This window comes from Vicia villosa, unplaced genomic scaffold (assembly GCF_029867415.1).
Source record: "Vicia villosa cultivar HV-30 ecotype Madison, WI unplaced genomic scaffold, Vvil1.0 ctg.000326F_1_1, whole genome shotgun sequence".
NCBI lineage: Eukaryota > Viridiplantae > Streptophyta > Magnoliopsida > Fabales > Fabaceae > Vicia > Vicia villosa.
Window position 1 is genome coordinate 1,152,610 of NW_026705146.1, and position 17,882 is coordinate 1,170,491.

A 17,882-nucleotide genomic window follows, 5' to 3' on the forward strand; every position below is an offset into this window, starting at 1 on the left:
TTTCGACCTTCCATTACGGCGACGTCAAAATTGGTGGTTCCCAAATCGCTACCGATGACTTTCTCAGTGACGACTCTGAGAGTAAAATCCTTCTTAAATGTTTTGCTGCTCAATTTAGGGAATGTGGCGCGGTTGAAGGGATAAAAGTTGGAATTGAGTTGGTTATCGAATAATAGGGTTTAGGAAATATCTGAAAGAGAGAAATTGAGGGAGGAGAGACGGTTTATGGATCTGATGGTTATTTTAGATCTTTTCTTAAAACAAGAATGAGACACTTGCAAATGTTTCTCAAAATCTCTTCTATTACTAGAGTGAGTTTGATATTTATGATTAATTGTGAAGGTGTTTGTTGGTTGGATTTGTTGGTGATAATATTTGTAGTGTTATGAATAATGAGATGTTGAATATGATGAATATGGGTTAAGATTAGGTGGATGTGGTGAATACCCATGATTTGGATACAAATTTGGTGATGATAATCCAACATGAGTGTAACAATGTGTAAAAAGTTCCCATGGAAAAGATGGAAATGAAGATGTGGTAGAAGATGTAAAAGAGGGTTTTGTGGGATAGATAGGAGGAATACTCCATGGATGATATGAATGTGTATGATAAGGATAATTCATAGGAGGATTTGAGTACATGTATGAAAGCACCAATTGATAGGAAGTTTCCTATCAAAGCTATGAAATTAGAGTTTTCTACACTAAAGGGGAAGAACACTAAAAGCTAAGAGAATTAAAATAAAATATAAGATAAACTTCTTTGATTTCTTTGATACCTTTCAAAGTCTCAAAGGACTACATATATAGTACTCATAGTGATACTAAACTAGAAGGCCCAAACACTATAAAAAGTCCAATTACATAACAATACAAATAAAAGAACTACTAATATAAATTAGGCATTAATTTAAATAACTAAATTATTTATCTAAATAATTTCTCTTCTCTATCATACATGATGACAACTATGTAAGACCTCTTAACCCTATTTACCATATTTTCAAGAGGAAGCAGGATTATAATTTTGCTATATCCTCTAGCAAGAAATGTCGTTATGAGGAGAGTGGGAGTATTTATGTTAGGTGGAAGCCGCCTATTGTGAGTATGCTAAAGCTTAATACAGATGGAGCAAGAAAAAAAGGTAGGGAGGCTGGATGTGGAGATCTCAATGGAGAATGGAAGGGAAATTTTTTCAAACACCTAGGAAGATGCAGTGGTATTCTTGCTGAATTTTGGGGAGTTTATGAAGGATTAAAACTCACACTTTCGATGGGCGTTCAGAGGGTGGAGTTGAATGTGGATTCAAAGATAGTGATAACTGCAATAGAGAAAGGGGAGGCTTGTAACCAAGAGTGTGTTCCAATTCTGCATCAGATTAAGAACCTAATAGCTTTGTATGAGATTGTTGTTATTACTATGCTAATCGAACCACCAATATATGTGCGGATGCGCTCGCTAAACGTGGTAGTATCGACAAGAACTATATTGTTCATCAGGAACCACCTGACTTCATCCGACCTTTCATGGTGACAGACTCATTAGGGATTAGTAGTTTTTTCTATTGCTTCTTTGTAGTTTTTCTCTTTCGGACTTCGGCCCTCCATCTTATAAAAAAAAATATATCTTAAGATTAAATTTATCAAAAATATTTTTTAAATTACATAGTATATGTTTAAAATTATGTTGGCTAGAATAGCTTATATTTAATCATTAAATATCATATTATAGTATAGACAGTATGCACAAACTTTTAGTTCTCGGCAGCTATAATTAAGGAAATTATGGAACTAGGGTATTCACACATTACCAGGAGGATTATAGTATTCCGGAGGGTCATCGAAAAGCATATGCCTTCTCGTAGTCGGTGGCACTTTCCTTCAGTTTCTGCATATTGAAATGTAGTGTGCATGCATTTCATATGGCTCCAACCTGAGTTGCTGATACATAGCCTACAATCATAATATGAAAGGACATTCTTAAGAAAAACTTGCTTGTAATTTGTTTGTGTTTGCCGTGAGAATGTGAAGGAGACGTGTTTACAAAATAATAGTTGAGGGAGAATATTTCTTATTGAATTGAATAAAAGAAATAGCTTTTAAATAGTGTTACAGAAACTGAGTCAGAGAAAAAATAGTTCACATTAACTAACACTAAAAAAGTGGGAAATTAGCAAAGGAATAGGTAAAAGCAACAACTCATTAATAGAATTAACATTGCTTATTCTAACAAACAATAAATTAACATAAAAAAAAAATACAATTTTAATATCCTCACTTAAACTGAATGTTACTAACCATCTGTTTGGTTGTTGACACACTCCTAATAGGTTGTGCATTAATTTCACAAAGGCCTCAAGTTTCAAAGGCTTAAGTCATCACATCGGCTACTTGTTCTTGAGTATGGTAGTGAACTAGCTCTATAGTTCCATCCTTTGCATTAAACAACGAGTAGATACTTAAACAAAGGCGCTCGAACTAGTGCACGGGAGATTTGATAACGTAATAGGCCAAGAGTAGGGGGTGCATAATTGGTTATTTTTAGAAACTAAACCATAACGATTTTCAAACCATTTAATATGGTTTGGATTTATTATCATTTGAGTAAATATTCCCTTAATAATGGCCATATGTTTGACAGTTATATCATTGCAGATCTTTCTTGTCAATTTTCTTTTTAAAATTCTTACTACTACAAGCTTCATTCTTGCTTATTATGAAAGTAGATTCTTTGTGTTTTAATTTTGTTGAAGTTTTCAAAACCTTCTTTCTTATTTTCTACTTTTTTTCTTTGTAGTTTCTTTTATCACCACCCTTCATCTTCTTATTTATTTTGGTCAGAAATGCTTCGTCATACATCTTTTCTAAATTCATTTGCTTCTTTCTCAGCTCATGTGCTTCTATAAAGGTTGAAGATCTTCAATCTTCATTGTAGCCACTAGCCAGGTCATTTGATTCTTCTATTTTACAAACACTGTAATAAATGATTGATTATATATCATTCAGTATGAACATTTCATATTGACATCTTAGTGCTTTAATCTTGAACTTCTTGAGCTTATCATCACCACCCTAAGGAAAGAATAAGGAAGTTCAGTAACTTGTGTTCTAAGCCACATTATTTGATCAAATATTGTGGAGTCATCTTTAATAGGTTTTAAACCATTTGAAAAGCCACATTAAATACATAAAATATTAGAATGTAAGTACATGTTGGCAATGGAGTTGGTAAGGTCAGTAGATTTAGTTCTTTGTGGGAAAGAGATGTTAAGGCTATAGATAGAGGACAGGGAGGTCTCAAGAGGCAATGGTTTGAAAGTAATCTATCTAGAGAAACAGGAGACCAGGCAGAATCCATCTTTTGGGAGGACCCATGGGCCAGAGAGAGAAGTTTGATGAAATTATACCAGGTTTGTATGGGTTGGATGTAGAAAAAGAAGCGGTATTAAGAGAATCGGTGAGAGAAGGTGAGGGCTCGGGTTGGAATTTTAGTTAGTTAAGTAATTTGGATGAGGACAATAAAAAGTTAGAAGAAGAAATTAGAGAAAGGATTCAAAGAATGTTTTTGAAGGACAACGTGACAGATAGATGGAGATGGTCCGTCCAAAAACGTGTATTCCGTTAAAGAAGTCTATTCTTCGATAATGGATAATTTCTCAACTGTGATGTTGAAGAAAAGGCTTTGGCTGCTGTTTGGAGCAAAGTAGTTCCACTAAAGGTGTCGGTATTGGTTTGGAAGATTTGACAAAATAAAATCCCGACATGAGATAACTTAATAAAAAGATGTATCTTGATTGAATCTCAAAATTCATGCCCATTTAGCTGAGGAAAAGAAGAAAGTGTCGCTCACATTTTCTTCAAATGTCTGATAGCGATAACGACATGGAGCGAGATTATAAGATGACTGGATTTTGTTTATTTTTCTCAGAATTCTGCTATGCAGAATTTTTTTCCATTTTTAAAGGTTTAGGTAGCAGTGGCAGGGTCCTCAAGTCGATATTCATTGTCATTTGGTTCGCGTGAATTTAGATATTCTGAGAGGGAATCCATGTGTTTTCCACGTGTCGTCTTTCTCCTGACGAGGCGTTTTCTGGTTCCAAGTTAATTGGAGTGTAGGCTCTGTCCTACTTCAGTATCTGTCTACTGTAATTTGAATAGGTGCATGTACCATAATACTTTGTATTGTTGGCATTGCTTATGCCTATAACCTGCCAAAAAAAATTACATAAACTCTAAAAGTTTACTGCAATATTTTAAAATATGAACCTAGACATCAAACTAACAAGACCTATGGATCACGGTATTGCTCAAATTGAGACAAAACGACCGATAAACAATTTAGATAAGAAAAGCATAGACAATGCCGGTTTACGAAGCAACTGAACCGTAAAGTGTTATTTTTAAAACATTAGTTCATGCAACCAAATTCATTTAAAAGGGAACTCATCCTAAATTATTTCTTGAAAGTAACAGCACCAAACACCAAAGTTACAATACTAGAATGAGCATGAACAAGAAAATCACTTCATTGTGCAGCTTTCCATGAAGAGAGTGGGGGAGTATCAGAATCCTTCCATGTACTTATACCCTCCGCATATCTATCACCCCTTACAGCATCTGCTAACGACTCAATTTCTGCCAATTCTTCTGGTGTCAGTTTAACCGATAAAGCACCTATATTTTGATTCAAATTCTCAATTTTGGTTGTTCCAGGTATCGGACACACATCGTCTCCTTGATGATGAAGCCAGGCCAGTGCAAGCTGAGGTGGTGTACACCCTTTCTTTGCAGCCAGTTCATTCACTTTGTCAAATATAGTTTGGTTCTGCTTCAGATTTTCAGGTTGAAACCGAGGCAAATGCTGCAACGTAAGGTAATTGAGTTGATTAACAAAGTGAACTAGTAATCGACATGAGTATCTTTAAGAGCATGTTTTTCACAAACCTTCCGGTAGTCATCCTGTTGCAAGTTCTCAAGCAACTTTGTTCCAGATGAAAAGAATCCTCGCCCGAGAGGACTATATGCAACAATTCCAATACCAAGTTCCCTATGAAACAAAATCATAACTCATCAATTTACAATCTGACACTTCGAATTAAAGGTGTGTTTTGTGTCTGACACTAAAAAGAGAAAACATAATGTTTATAAACTAAAAATCTTACCTGCAAGTCGGAATTATTTCTTCCTCAACATCTCTTGACCACAATGACCACTCCAACTGCACAGCTGTTATTGGATGAACGGCATGCGCTCTTCTGATTGTTGCGGCTGAGGCCTCAGACAAACCGATGTATTTTATTTTCCCCTCTTCAACTAGTTTCTTAAGCTCCCCAATCTTACAAACAAAACCAAAAAAGTTCAAGTCATCACATGTCATTCTACATATGTCAAGTCAAATCAAAGATAAATGAAAAGAAGCGAACCGTGACTTCAATTGGAAGACGAGTATCAATACGATGTTGATAATAGAGATCAATAGAATCAATATCAAGTCTCTTCAAGCTACCTTCACAAGCTTCTCTCACATAAGCAGGATCACCACAAATCTCAAATTTCCCTTCCCTAGCTCTCACTCCAAATTTAGTAGCCAATTGAACATTCTCTCTCACACCCTTCAAAGCCTATTCCAAAACTTTCACACATATTTCAATTTCATGCAAGCCAATAGCAAAACATGCAACAAATACTAAAATGAAATATCATAATAGAACATACCCAAAAAAATTCAAAAGAAGTTATGAAAAGAAAACCTAAAAGGGTAACAGAAAGTTAGAACCTTTCCAAGAAGGAGTTATCAAATCATACACCATACATATTCCAATTTCATTCATACTCATACAACATGATGCAGCAACAAAAACCTAATTACAATATCCACATATTTTTACATCAAAACAAAAATGCTAATGAAAAGTAAAACTCAAAGGGTAAGAGAAAGTGGCAACCTTTCCAAGAAGGAGTTCATTGGTGTGAGGACCATAGATATCAGAAGTATCAAGAAAAGTGACACCAGATTGAATGGCATGGTGGATGAGAGCAATCATGTCAGGTTCAGGCTTAGGAGGACCATAGAAAGCAGACATGCTCATGCATCCAAGTCCTTGTAAGGACACTTCCATTCCCTGAGATCCCAACTTCATTCTTCCAACTTTTGACATTGTTTGACTCTGAACGGAAATGAAACAAAGGACAAATATCCTATGATATATACTACCTACCACCAGACAAAGTTAAGGTTGTAGTTATACTACCTACCACCTGGTCTAGTTATTTTTAGTATTGTTTTTTATTTGGTTGTAGAATCTCCAAATTATATCTTTCCTATTTTGTTAAAAAAATAAATAAATAAACTAGAATTATATTGGCTATAATTGGTTATACTTAATAACTTGGTATTGGTAATTTTTTTCCTATTTAATAATTACTTTTTTTATGAATATCTAAAGATTCTTGTAAATATTTTTGTAAATTAGTATAATTTCATAAATATTTTTCTTACTTAGTTTACATTTAAAATAAAATAAAAAAATGGTACTCTCTTAATTGAGAGTTTGTAAAATAAAAAATTGCTGGGTTAAGAATTGCTTAGAGTTGATTTAAGACTATATAACAATCATTAAGCTGAAGTTTAACTAATCACAGTAGCTGAAATATAATCAAATTCATTGAAATGAAAACAGATACAGATTTATTTCTTAAAGGTAACAACATCAAACACCAAAGTTACAATACTAGTATAAGCATTATGCAAGAAAACCACTTCATTTTGCAGCATTCCATGAAGAGAGTGGTGGCGTATCGGAATACTCCCATGTACTATTACTCTCCGCATATCTATCACCCTTCACAATATCAGCCAATGACTCAATTTCTGTCAATTCTTCTTGTGTTAGTTTCACAGACAAAGCACCAATGTTTTCATTAAAGTTCTCGAGTTTCGTTGTTCCGGGTATCGGGCACACGTCGTTTCCTTGGTGATGAAGCCATGCTAGTGCAAGCTGAGATGGAGTACACCCTTTCTTTGCAGCCAGTTCATTCACTTTGTCGAATATTGTTTGGTTCTGCTGCAGGTTCTCGGGTTGAAATCGAGGCGAATACTGCAACAATATTTACATAAGATAAATGAGTTGATTAACAAAATGAACTAAGTCACTAACTAGGAATTGACATGAGTTTCTGGAAAAGCATGATTTCGACAAACCTTTCGGTAGTCATCTTGATGCAAGTTCTCAACCAACTTTTTTCCTGACGAAAAGAATCCTCGCCCGAGAGGACTATATGCAACAATTCCAATACCAAGTTCCCTAAGATACAATCATCATAAAAGTTAGTCTTCATATCTATGTTGAATCGATATTTTGAATTAAAGGCGTCTTTCTGATCCTAACAAGACACCAACATATGTATTTGCATTTGATCTGGTGTCTGCGTTTTTGTGTCATGTCCAGTGTCTGTGTTAGTGCTTCATAATGTTTGCAAACTAAATATCACACCTGCAAGTCGGAATTATTTCTTCCTCGACATCTCTTGACCATAATGACCACTCCAACTGCACAGCGGTTATTGGATGAACAGCATGCGCTCTTCTGATTGTTGCAGCCGAGGCCTCAGACAGACCGATGTATTTTATTTTTCCTTCTTCAACAAGTTTCTTAAGCTCTCCAATCTTACAAAGAAAATCAAAATAGTTCAATCTCATATGATAGATTAACAACATAATATGTTACTATAAAACGAAAAAGAAAAGAATCGAACCGTGACTTCAACTGGAAGACGAGTATCAATACGATGTTGATAATAGAGATCAATAGAATCAATATCAAGTCTCTTCAAGCTACCTTCACAAGCTTCTCTTACATAAGCTGGATCACCAAGGATCTCAAATTTCCCTTCCCTAAATCTGGCTCCAAATTTCGTAGCCAATTCAGCTTTCTCTCTCACCTCTCCCTTCAAAGCCTTTCCAAGAAGGAGTTCATTGGTGTGAGGTCCATAGACATCAGAAGTATCAAGCAAAGTGACACCAGATTGAATGGCATGATGGATGAGAGCAATCATGTCAGGTTCAGGCTTAGGAGGACCATAGATACCTGTAGACATGCTCATGCAACCAAGTCCTTGTGAGGACACTTCCATACCTTGTGATCCCAACTTCATTCTTCCTACTTTTGTCATTGCTGTGTCTCACAATACAATACTCAATAAATCTTCTATCTTACTATGTAAAGACCTCACAAAGTTAAAGAATGTTATGAGTATATTTCCACTGCTTGTTCTATTTATAATAATTCAGTATCATCATATAATAGAAGAAAGGTCAAACTTTTGTTCAAAAATACATAAAACTTGGCCAACAAGAAATTCTAGTCAATGCATGCATTTCTTAACGTAAGATATTTTTCTTCAAATATACTTGTGGTCAAAGGTTGATTTCTTATTTTTGCCATATTTTTCAATTTCAATATTATTCTTCAAAAACTATCATTATTTCTTGTGTCATAAAGTGGCCCCTCAATCAATTTTAATAAGAACAAAAAATGAAATTGACTTTTCCTCTCTCCTTTTCACACTGTCTCGGTTGCAAAGGGTCATGTTTGTCAAAGTTCATACATTTATATATTTGAATATTGGTTGATTAACATAATAACATCAGATATTTTAGATTTCAGTTTAATATTTTAAATAAAGAAATAAAAATAAAGATATTTTACATACACATAACATGTGTGATCTTTATAATTCATACAATTGTATTATTTAGAATTTTGAGTAGCTAAGCACAAACTTGACAAAAGGAAAAAAATTATTTATTTCAATCAATTTTTCATATAAAGGATGATCAAGTTTTTGTTGGAATACTTGGAATGATGATAATTTGGAGGAAGAGTTGGAAAGATTTATTGACATTAAATGAGCAATAAATGAACACAAGTAAGAGCTAATATGGAGATGAATTTGAAAAGGTTCATTTTAAGTCTCACATTGGAGGGAACACAAATATTAGTAGCGTATATATATTCCAACTTGAACAATTGTTGTTGGGCCCAAGGGCACCTACAATTTTGTAAAGGAGTGAGGACACACCAATGTGCCAAGAAGACACGCGCGCGCCGCCGCCGTCCGTCCGTTCGGTTCGGTCTACATGAATTAATTTTTTGGAACCCGAATTAAATTGGTGACGTGTCCTAAGACCAAGTCTTAACCTAGAATTTGACTAGGTTTACTTGTTCTCCAAACTTGCTGACCAAGTAAATAACTGCTACCTTGACTGGGCCGGTTCAACTCTTCCACTATATTTTCGCCCACGATTTGGTCCACTCGGTTGGATCCCTTTTGTCTATAAATACATTTCCCTCATTCATTTGTTCTGCACTCCAGAATTCACAACTGAATTCTTCCTCCTCTCTCTACTCTGCTTCATCTATATTTTCTTTTCCTGAATAACGACTGGAATTTATTCTAGATACTGCGACTGGTTTTTAAACCATCTGAAGGTGTAATTTGAACGACACATCATAGTGCAAGTGATTGTCGAATTGTCTGAACGGGTTGTTTTATCCTGGAGACGTCATCGTATTTCGAACTGCTTTGCATTATTACTGGAAGTACGGTGAAACGTCTTAAAGAAAGCGACCTAGTACGCGACTTGTCCCGATAATTTTCTCTGTGTCAATATTTTCTAATTCGAAAAATAACAGTTTTAAATGTCAAATGTTACAATCATTTTCATGTCTAGAATCAAACTTATTAACAGAATTGATACAATTTTTCAGTCCTAAAGACATACATAAAATATTGGTTAAGATAAAATTGGTATCAAAGAAAATGGTTCCTTCAAAATTTGTAGTAACCAATGAACCATTTGGAAGTATTATAGTTGTAGGTTTAATTCTTTTTAAACAAGAGAAAAAGTTTATGGAGAAACATACATATTCAGTTGCACTAGTGTCTATAATGAAAGATTCAGGCCTAATATTAATGGGAATAGTGCAAATATTACTTGTATTTGATTTAGATTGGGTGGTGATGTGGTTCACACTATGGGAATTCAAATGTGATGATTGTTGAAATAATGTCAATAAAGCTTAGTGCTAATATGGAGTGAAAGCTAGTAGACAGGAATCTTGTTCATTAAGTTGTTCTTCATTAGTCTCAGATTGAGAACCATATTCATGAGTGTGGTCATGACCTAAATTTTTATGTTTCCCTGTTGTTTCCAATTAGGGGGATAACCATGCTTCTTAAATCATGTATCTATGGTATAACTAGTCATACCACAATGTGTGCAGATTCTGATTCCTCTTCCTCGACCATCAGATTGGCAACCACCTCTAGTATTCTTGCCATGAAAAGAATAATTGCCTCTACCTTAAGACTGACTAGAAGAAAAATCTAAGAGCTTAGATTCATCAAGAGGAGTGACAATCTATATTTCTTGTTGAACAACTAAGAAATACACTTTACAAACATTTGGAAGATGGTTCGTCAACATGATTTCAGATTTAACAACAGAATATTGGCCATTTAAACTGATTAAGAATTTGATAACCTGATCAGAATCTTTGTAACTAAGAATTTTGTCAATGGCTATACAAGATATGGCATAATCACATGTAGGAATGTGACGAAAATTGTTTAGTTCTTGCCACAATACTTTTAATTATGTGTAATAAAAAGAGATGGAACAATCACCTTATTTTAAAGTGAAAATTTCTTCTTAAATATCCGAGATTCGGAAAATATCACCATGATAAAACTTATCTTTCAACTTTTTCCATATGTTGGATCTAGTTTCCATCCACAAGATGCTTTGATAAATCTCTGATTCAACTGAATTATTTAGCCATGACATTATCAAAGTGTTGCACCTATCCCAAGCTATTGAATGAACATATTTGTTCGATGGTCTTGGCAATGCTCCATTGATGAAGTGAAGCTTGTTATTGGACCTTAAAGCCATTGTCATGGAACGGGACCAAGAATGATAATTGTCAGCATTCAATAAAGGTGTAACTAGAATAAGAGCTGCATTTTCATTGGGATGCATGAAATAGGGATTTAAGGTATCATTTTGATAACCTTCTTCAAGGACCATTGTTCTGGTTTGATGGAGAATGAACATTGTTAGTGCCAGAAAAGCTTTCAACACAAATCGTTGAAGAGAAAATTGGATGAAGATCAATGGAAGAAAATGGGTGGAGATTTGTGAAGTAAAACGAGAGACTGGTTGATGAATCCGGAGCCACTGGTCGATGATACCTTATAAAAACTAAAAACAGTAACACCATAGAAGAATAATAGAGAAATCTTGCAATACAATATGAACTTGTGTTTTACAATTCTAACTATTACAATGCATTTACAATTCCTAAATAGGAGGGCTGTTCATGGCTCATGAACTGCACTAGACCAAATCATATTAATGGTTCGGTTCAGTTTTTAATAACCCTTTTAATAACAAACCAATTAATTGCTAAAACATATTAAGTTCAGTTTAAAACCAATTTAGAACCAGTTAATTTTTATAAACTAGTTTACAATCGGTTTGTATTCATAAACTGGTTTTATATTTAGAACTCTTTTAGAACCAATTTTTTTGGGTTTCTGAAATAAAATAAAAAATTTAAAAGTATTTTTTTTTAAGGAAAAAACTTATTTACACAATTTCTTTTATATTTTTTTTTGGGTTTCCTGTTTTAGCGAGGTCTACAGTGTGCGCTAATTATACTTGCTAAAAGTATAATGAGTGGCAAACCCTTATTATGAAGGGTTGTCAGAGGATTTGAAAGGTTGCTATTGTGTTAAAACAATATCACGTAGGGATTATGAGAAGCTTTGTATACTGGAATTCTATGAATGAATTAAATATCCCTCCTCTCAAGTCAAGGGTTGGGATATTTATAGGATCTTCTTGGGCCTGGATCTTTGAGCACAAGAAAGAAAGTAAGCGCATCTATCTCTCTATCTCTCATGGATCGAGGGGTAGTTTGTTTTACTTCACAAAAGAGCATGTTGGATCATGCATATATACATGGCCAAAAAAAAGTTCTTCTATGGAGAAGGCCCCAATGCTAGGCAATGAGTCTAGGGACCTCAAAAAAATTAAGGAATTTCGACTTGCAAGTGTGATATTTAGTTTGCAAACATTATAATTTGTTATCAAACATTTCTCTTTGGTGTACTTATTTAAATAGCAATGATATGAAGCACTGACACAAACATTGGACATGACACTAAAACTCAAACACTCGATCAAATGCATTGCAAATACACGTTAGGGTCTTGTTAGTGTCAGAAAAAATCTTTAATCTGAAGTATCGATTCTACATTGATATAAAGACTAACTTGATGAGTTATGATTTTGTATCTTAGGGAACTTGGTATTGGCATTGTTGTCTATAGGTAGTAGAAAAGAAATTATCTTACAGAAACTATTAACAATTTAATACTGTGAATTACACTACACAGTATCCTTATTAAGCTGAAAGTACCCAAGTAGTAATCTTCAATTTTTGTAGTATATGCCTAGATTTCAAGCTTAAAACATACCACTGAATCAAACTACATTTGAGAAGGTTAATGATCTAGCTACAAAAAAGGGATGTACTCCATCACAACTTGCATTACCATGGCTTCATCACCCAAGCAAACGACGTGTATTTTTCAAGAAATCTTGGTGGAAGAATTTGTAGTTCTAACCTTAATTATTCTAGAGTATTAAGAGAGAAAATGACTGCTAGAGAAGCGGAAAACATGACAGTGGAGTCTCGAATAAACACTTTAGTGGAGGCCTCTTGGTGCCAAATTTTATGTGCAACTAGCAGCTAAAAGCTTTATGCAAAAAAAAATAAAATGGTTAAGTATATTTTTGGTCCCTAAAAAAAATCTCAAATTTTATTTTTAATCTCTACTAAAAAAATAACATATTTTTGTCCTATAAAATAATCATTTAAAAATAAGGATTAAAAATACACATTGGTTTAACATTCTAAACATGTCTATAAAATAATCATTTAAAAATACACATTGGTTTAACAATAAGGATTAAAACTACGTGCATAATAATTTTGTAGTGACCAAAACATGTCATTTATTTAATAGGGACCAAAATCAAAATTTGATAATTTTATGGGGACCAAAAATATATTTAACCCAAAATAAAATATGGTTGACTGATGAGTGCATTTTAATACACCTTTTATTTGATGTTATGAAAATTTTAGAGTTTTTGGCTCTGTTTGGTAGAAATAGCGGCTGACTGATAAGGTAGCTGATAGCTTATGGTTGATGGCTGATGACTGATAGCTTATATCTTATAGCTGATGACTGATGACTTATAGCTAATAAGTTGATTGAAGTGTTTGGTAAAATTAGCGGTTCAACTAGCTGATTAATTAAAATGATATAAAAGATATTTAATATATAATTATTTTATTTTAAATTAAAATAAATTATAGAGGGTAAAAGTGGATTTTAGTTAAAATAATAAGGGTAAAAATGAAAGAAAAAATGATAAGCTATAAGCTATAAGCTAAAATGCTATTTGAAATAGCGTCTGAAAAATAAGCTATAAGATAGTAAAATAAGATATAAACTCGTAATGAAAAGCTCGTTATCAAACAGGTCTTTTATTGTTATATGAATTTATAAGCTATAAGCTATAAGCTATAAGACATAAGTTCAAAAATGGGCATGTCAAACAGAGCCTTTGGTGTTGATTTTAATGCGTTAGTGTGTTTTTAAAGTGAAGTTAAAATTTGGTTTTATTTATTTCCTTTACTTATTTTTAGAATAAAGTATGTTTTTCCACTATTTCACTAAGCAGATCATAACTCAAGCTACAAGTATTCGATTGATTTCAAAGGCCAATTGGAAGTACGTTGAAAAGCTAAGAAAAAAAGCAACAAGTTTCATGTTGATTTCAAAGGCCAATTGAAAGTGCAGAAGAGTCAAATAATTAATTTTTGTTGCAGATTAATGAAAATAAAGTAATTAGTTTTAGGTCAAACTTATGTTTTTCGGATTCAGTACTTTTAAAGCCCAAACCGTTTTTAGATTTATTATGACTTTGAATCAGAATAAGGGAGGCCGAATCACAAAATTTTGAACACAAATTTGTTTGAAGTTTTTCTCGCCGACTAAACCTTTCTTTCGATATGTTGTTTCATCAATTCATCAAAACCGAAAGTTTTTATGTTATATCTTTAATTTCATTATTGTTATTTATTTTCTATTAATTTTGTTTGTATTTTAATACTTAATTTGAATGCCGGTAGAATTGATAGGATTTAGTTCGATAGAGTTTGGTTTTTTTAAACATAATTGATAGATTCTAGTTTTACTATATTTGATTGTATAACTATAACTCACCGTCAACTAGAGCTGTCAATATGGGCTACCCAGTCCTAAACGGGCCGGCCCTAGCGGGCCCTGGGCTTTTAGGGTTGGACCAAAATGGGCCCTGTATAATATGGGCTCCTGATTTACTACCCGAGCCCGGCCCTAGATGGGCTTCGGGCTATTCGGCCCTAAATGGGCTTTTTTATTTAAAAAAATTAAAATAAAAATAATTATTATAAATTAAATTAAATTTTTTGTTATTTTAAACGTAATACATTTTTAAGTACTATACTATCTCTTATAAATACTATAATGTGTTTCTAAATACAATATATGTCTAAATTGTATAAAATAATACTTGAATATTTATTATAAGAGAAAAACTAATTTAATACGATGAAAAAATATTGATTATATTAGTGTATAATATTTAAAAGAGAAAGATTAAATAAAATAGAGATAAAATTTAGTGAAGTGAGAAAAATCAATATGATATTTTGGAGTAAGATAATATAGATATTAATATATTTTTTTTAAATTTATAATTATGCGGGCCTGATGGGCTACCCACGGCCCAAATGGGCTAGCCCTAATGGGTAGCGGGCTTTTCAGGGCTGGGCTAAAAAGGCCCTGAAAAATATGGGCTCTAATTTTAAGGCCCAAGCCCTATGATTTTTTGGGTCTGGCGGATCGGCTCATATGGGCTAGCCCATTTTGACAGCTCTACTGTCATCCGTGATACTTTATCCACTAATAAGAACTCAAATTCGCATAGAATAGATTGACGCTTGCATAATATAATCTATAACTCAAATTCGCATAGAATAGATTGACGCTTGCATAATATAATCTATAGTTAAACAGGAATAGAATAAAATTAGAGACTTAATTGAAGAAAACACAACAGATTTATTAATTTTAATTGAAGTGTTGTTTTTTTAAACTACTTTATTTTATTAATTCACTTTTTTATCTGTGCGATAGCGAATCACTCACATTAATTATAATTTACTTTGAGAAAATATTAACAAAAGCAAATTGAAAGTTATACATCTATTTTGTAATTTGAACTCAAATAATTACTACTCGTGAACTGGACCGGAATTTTATTTTTTTATTAATGGAGAATGATCGCCTCCTAATTCATTTATCTCTTTTGAAATTTATGGATGAATCTTCTTCATGACGAATTCCATAAAGAGAATTTTATATTTGAGGAAAATAATTATGTTGGTTAAATAGGAGGGAATGTGTTAGGCACCCTCCTTTCCTATTTTATGGACTAAAATAAAAAATATTTGAACATGCAGGAATCGTTTCCAAAAAAAAATACATGAACGACAAAAATAAAAAATGAACTAATTTATAAGGATCAAAATACTATTTAAGCCAAAATTTTATATATATATATATATATATATATATATATATATATATATATATATATATATATATATATATATATATATATATATATATATATATAAAAGTTAAATAGACTCATAAATTTTATCAATAAATAAGATTTATTACTTACATTTCACTTTAAAAATATCATTATTTATTATTATTTATTATTAACGAGAGAAAAATTTAATATGTATTGTAAGTTAAATAGCCTCATAAATTTTATTCAGTAAATAAGATTCATTAAGGACGTGTATTTCATTTTAAAAATATCATTGTTTATTATTAACGAGTTATGATCTTAATGAAAATTTAAATTTAAATTTAAATTTTGAAAAGAAAAAATACATAATAAAATATTAATATAAATAGGCGATGAAATTAATAACTTATCAAAAAATTTCCTTAAAAAATATAGAATATTACAAAATATTATGTGATTATTTGAATTTAGTAAGATAGATATATAATTAATACATAAAAGCAATAAGAATTTTGAACAGAAATTTGTTTGTCTAAAACTTATATTCACTTTGTATTTTTATTTTTATGGTATATAATATATTTTTTTTCTCATTTGATATGCATAACTCTAAGATCATATTTAATACATTAAAAATTAGGTAGTAGCATAGTTTGCATGTTTGCATCATATATTGCATGATATATTGTTAGAATCATGCTGTTAGCTGAAGATTTCGTTTTATATTGTTTGTCCTTCGAAGGAGTTGAGAATCGAAGGAAAGATGGTTACTGATGGCCATCCCTTAAAAAGTGAAAGAATGGCTACTGATGGTCATGCCTCGAAGATACAGACTTCTAAGTTCGTTGAAGATAGTGAACACTGAAAGACTAATGAAAGCATATGTCTTCGGGACTTAGACAAAATTTATAAAGTATATATTTTGTTACTACTTAGCGTGTTTTTTAGTAGTGTTTGTTTAATACACTGCCACGCGTCGAAGACGGACTCAGGCGGGAAGATTTGAAATTCGAAGACAGTATCGTAACTGTCCAAATACAGATGGCTTCGCTGGAAGTTCTGATGAGAAACGTGGCAGCAGATTAGTGTAGGACCGTTAAGGTCGAAACTAGTATAAATAGGGGTCTTTATGTTAGGATTCCGTGTGTTCATTTTGTACAAATCACTCACATATTTACTCAGTGTTACGAGAAAGAGTTCGCTGAGAAAATGTACGTATGACACCACCATTTTAATACATGTGTATTGTATTTCATTTTCGAATACATTTCTGAATTACTGCATTCCATTTATTTCTTGTCATTTACATTCCTGTATCTTTATTTTACTTTCGAATTTACTTTCATGATCATTTACTTTTAAAGTCCTTAACGTTTCTGCAGTTTAAGATCCTTTATGTTTTAACAATTTTTAAGTTTCATATGTTATGTTATTTATTTTTCTTGTTGAAGTTATAACTACATATAACGAAGCAATTACCAAGATTCTTGAATCGAACAATACTCATCGAAGAGGACAAATTACGAATATGATTCAAATGAACATTGATAACAATCTTCTTGACTATGTGTCCTAGGATCAATCTAGTCGATCCTGCAAGTAACCAAATCATATTTATTATAGTTTGGAAGACTAGCGGTTGTTTACCGGAAATCACCGTAAACAAATTGGCACGCCCAGTGGGACAGTGTCACGCGGATTGTTTTAATCAATTGTTTTGTTTTTGTCTAGACAATATCAAGACCTTGTATGAACCTTAGGAACGGTAAATTAAAAGACAGTGCACAACCGATTCCCAAACGAAGGTACAACAGGAAAATGGTCGTTACGGCCAGTGCAGGGGGTAATCAAGATCCCCCACAAGGTTCAGGATCAGGAGCGGCAAATTCGACTTCTACTCAAGAAGCACGAGATGCAACGGGTCCAAATGGATCGAGACCTGCAGACAATTCCCAGACTGCGCCTGAAAATACTACAGGACATTCAGGAACTGTTCCAGTTTCGGCATCGACAACCGCACCCTCATCTACAAGTGCAGATGATGTACTGTATCCCTGGACAAACGCTGCAAACAATTCATTGGGTCAAGGCACAAGTTCTGGCTTCGAATGGAGACCAAATACTCCATATGGAATGCCATACCCATTCCCATTT

At 32.9% G+C, this 17,882-nt stretch overlaps 2 protein-coding genes across 2 annotated transcripts; both read right to left on the bottom strand.

Moving 5' to 3' along the window:
- Positions 1-4,354: 4,354 nt before the first annotated feature.
- Positions 4,355-6,188, bottom strand: LOC131626847 (probable aldo-keto reductase 2). The gene is made up of 5 exons (XM_058897687.1): positions 5,947-6,188; positions 5,425-5,622; positions 5,164-5,336; positions 4,946-5,048; positions 4,355-4,862 (listed from the first exon to the last, which is right to left on the bottom strand). Exons 1-5 carry the CDS (start codon positions 6,157-6,159, stop codon positions 4,527-4,529), a joined length of 1,023 nt encoding a protein of 340 aa, XP_058753670.1. The 5' UTR covers positions 6,160-6,188; the 3' UTR covers positions 4,355-4,526.
- A 396-nt stretch (positions 6,189-6,584) lies between these two features.
- On the bottom strand, positions 6,585-8,264 carry LOC131626845 (probable aldo-keto reductase 2). The gene is made up of 4 exons (XM_058897686.1): positions 7,757-8,264; positions 7,495-7,667; positions 7,203-7,305; positions 6,585-7,098 (listed from the first exon to the last, which is right to left on the bottom strand). Exons 1-4 carry the CDS (start codon positions 8,171-8,173, stop codon positions 6,763-6,765), a joined length of 1,029 nt encoding a protein of 342 aa, XP_058753669.1. The 5' UTR covers positions 8,174-8,264; the 3' UTR covers positions 6,585-6,762.
- Positions 8,265-17,882: the final 9,618 nt, after the last annotated feature.

Coding starts and splice junctions, on each gene's coding strand:
- LOC131626845 (XM_058897686.1), bottom strand. CDS start 8,173: ATGACAAAAGTAGGAAGAATGAAGTTGGGATCACAAGGTATGGAAGTG. Junction 7,306..7,494: donor GAAATAATTCCGACTTGCAG/GTGTGATATTTA, acceptor ATTGTATCTTAG/GGAACTTGGTATTGGAATTG. Junction 7,099..7,202: donor ATCAAGATGACTACCGAAAG/GTTTGTCGAAAT, acceptor ATATTGTTGCAG/TATTCGCCTCGATTTCAACC.
- LOC131626847 (XM_058897687.1), bottom strand. CDS start 6,159: ATGTCAAAAGTTGGAAGAATGAAGTTGGGATCTCAGGGAATGGAAGTG. Junction 5,049..5,163: donor GAAATAATTCCGACTTGCAG/GTAAGATTTTTA, acceptor TTTGTTTCATAG/GGAACTTGGTATTGGAATTG. Junction 4,863..4,945: donor AACAGGATGACTACCGGAAG/GTTTGTGAAAAA, acceptor CTTACGTTGCAG/CATTTGCCTCGGTTTCAACC.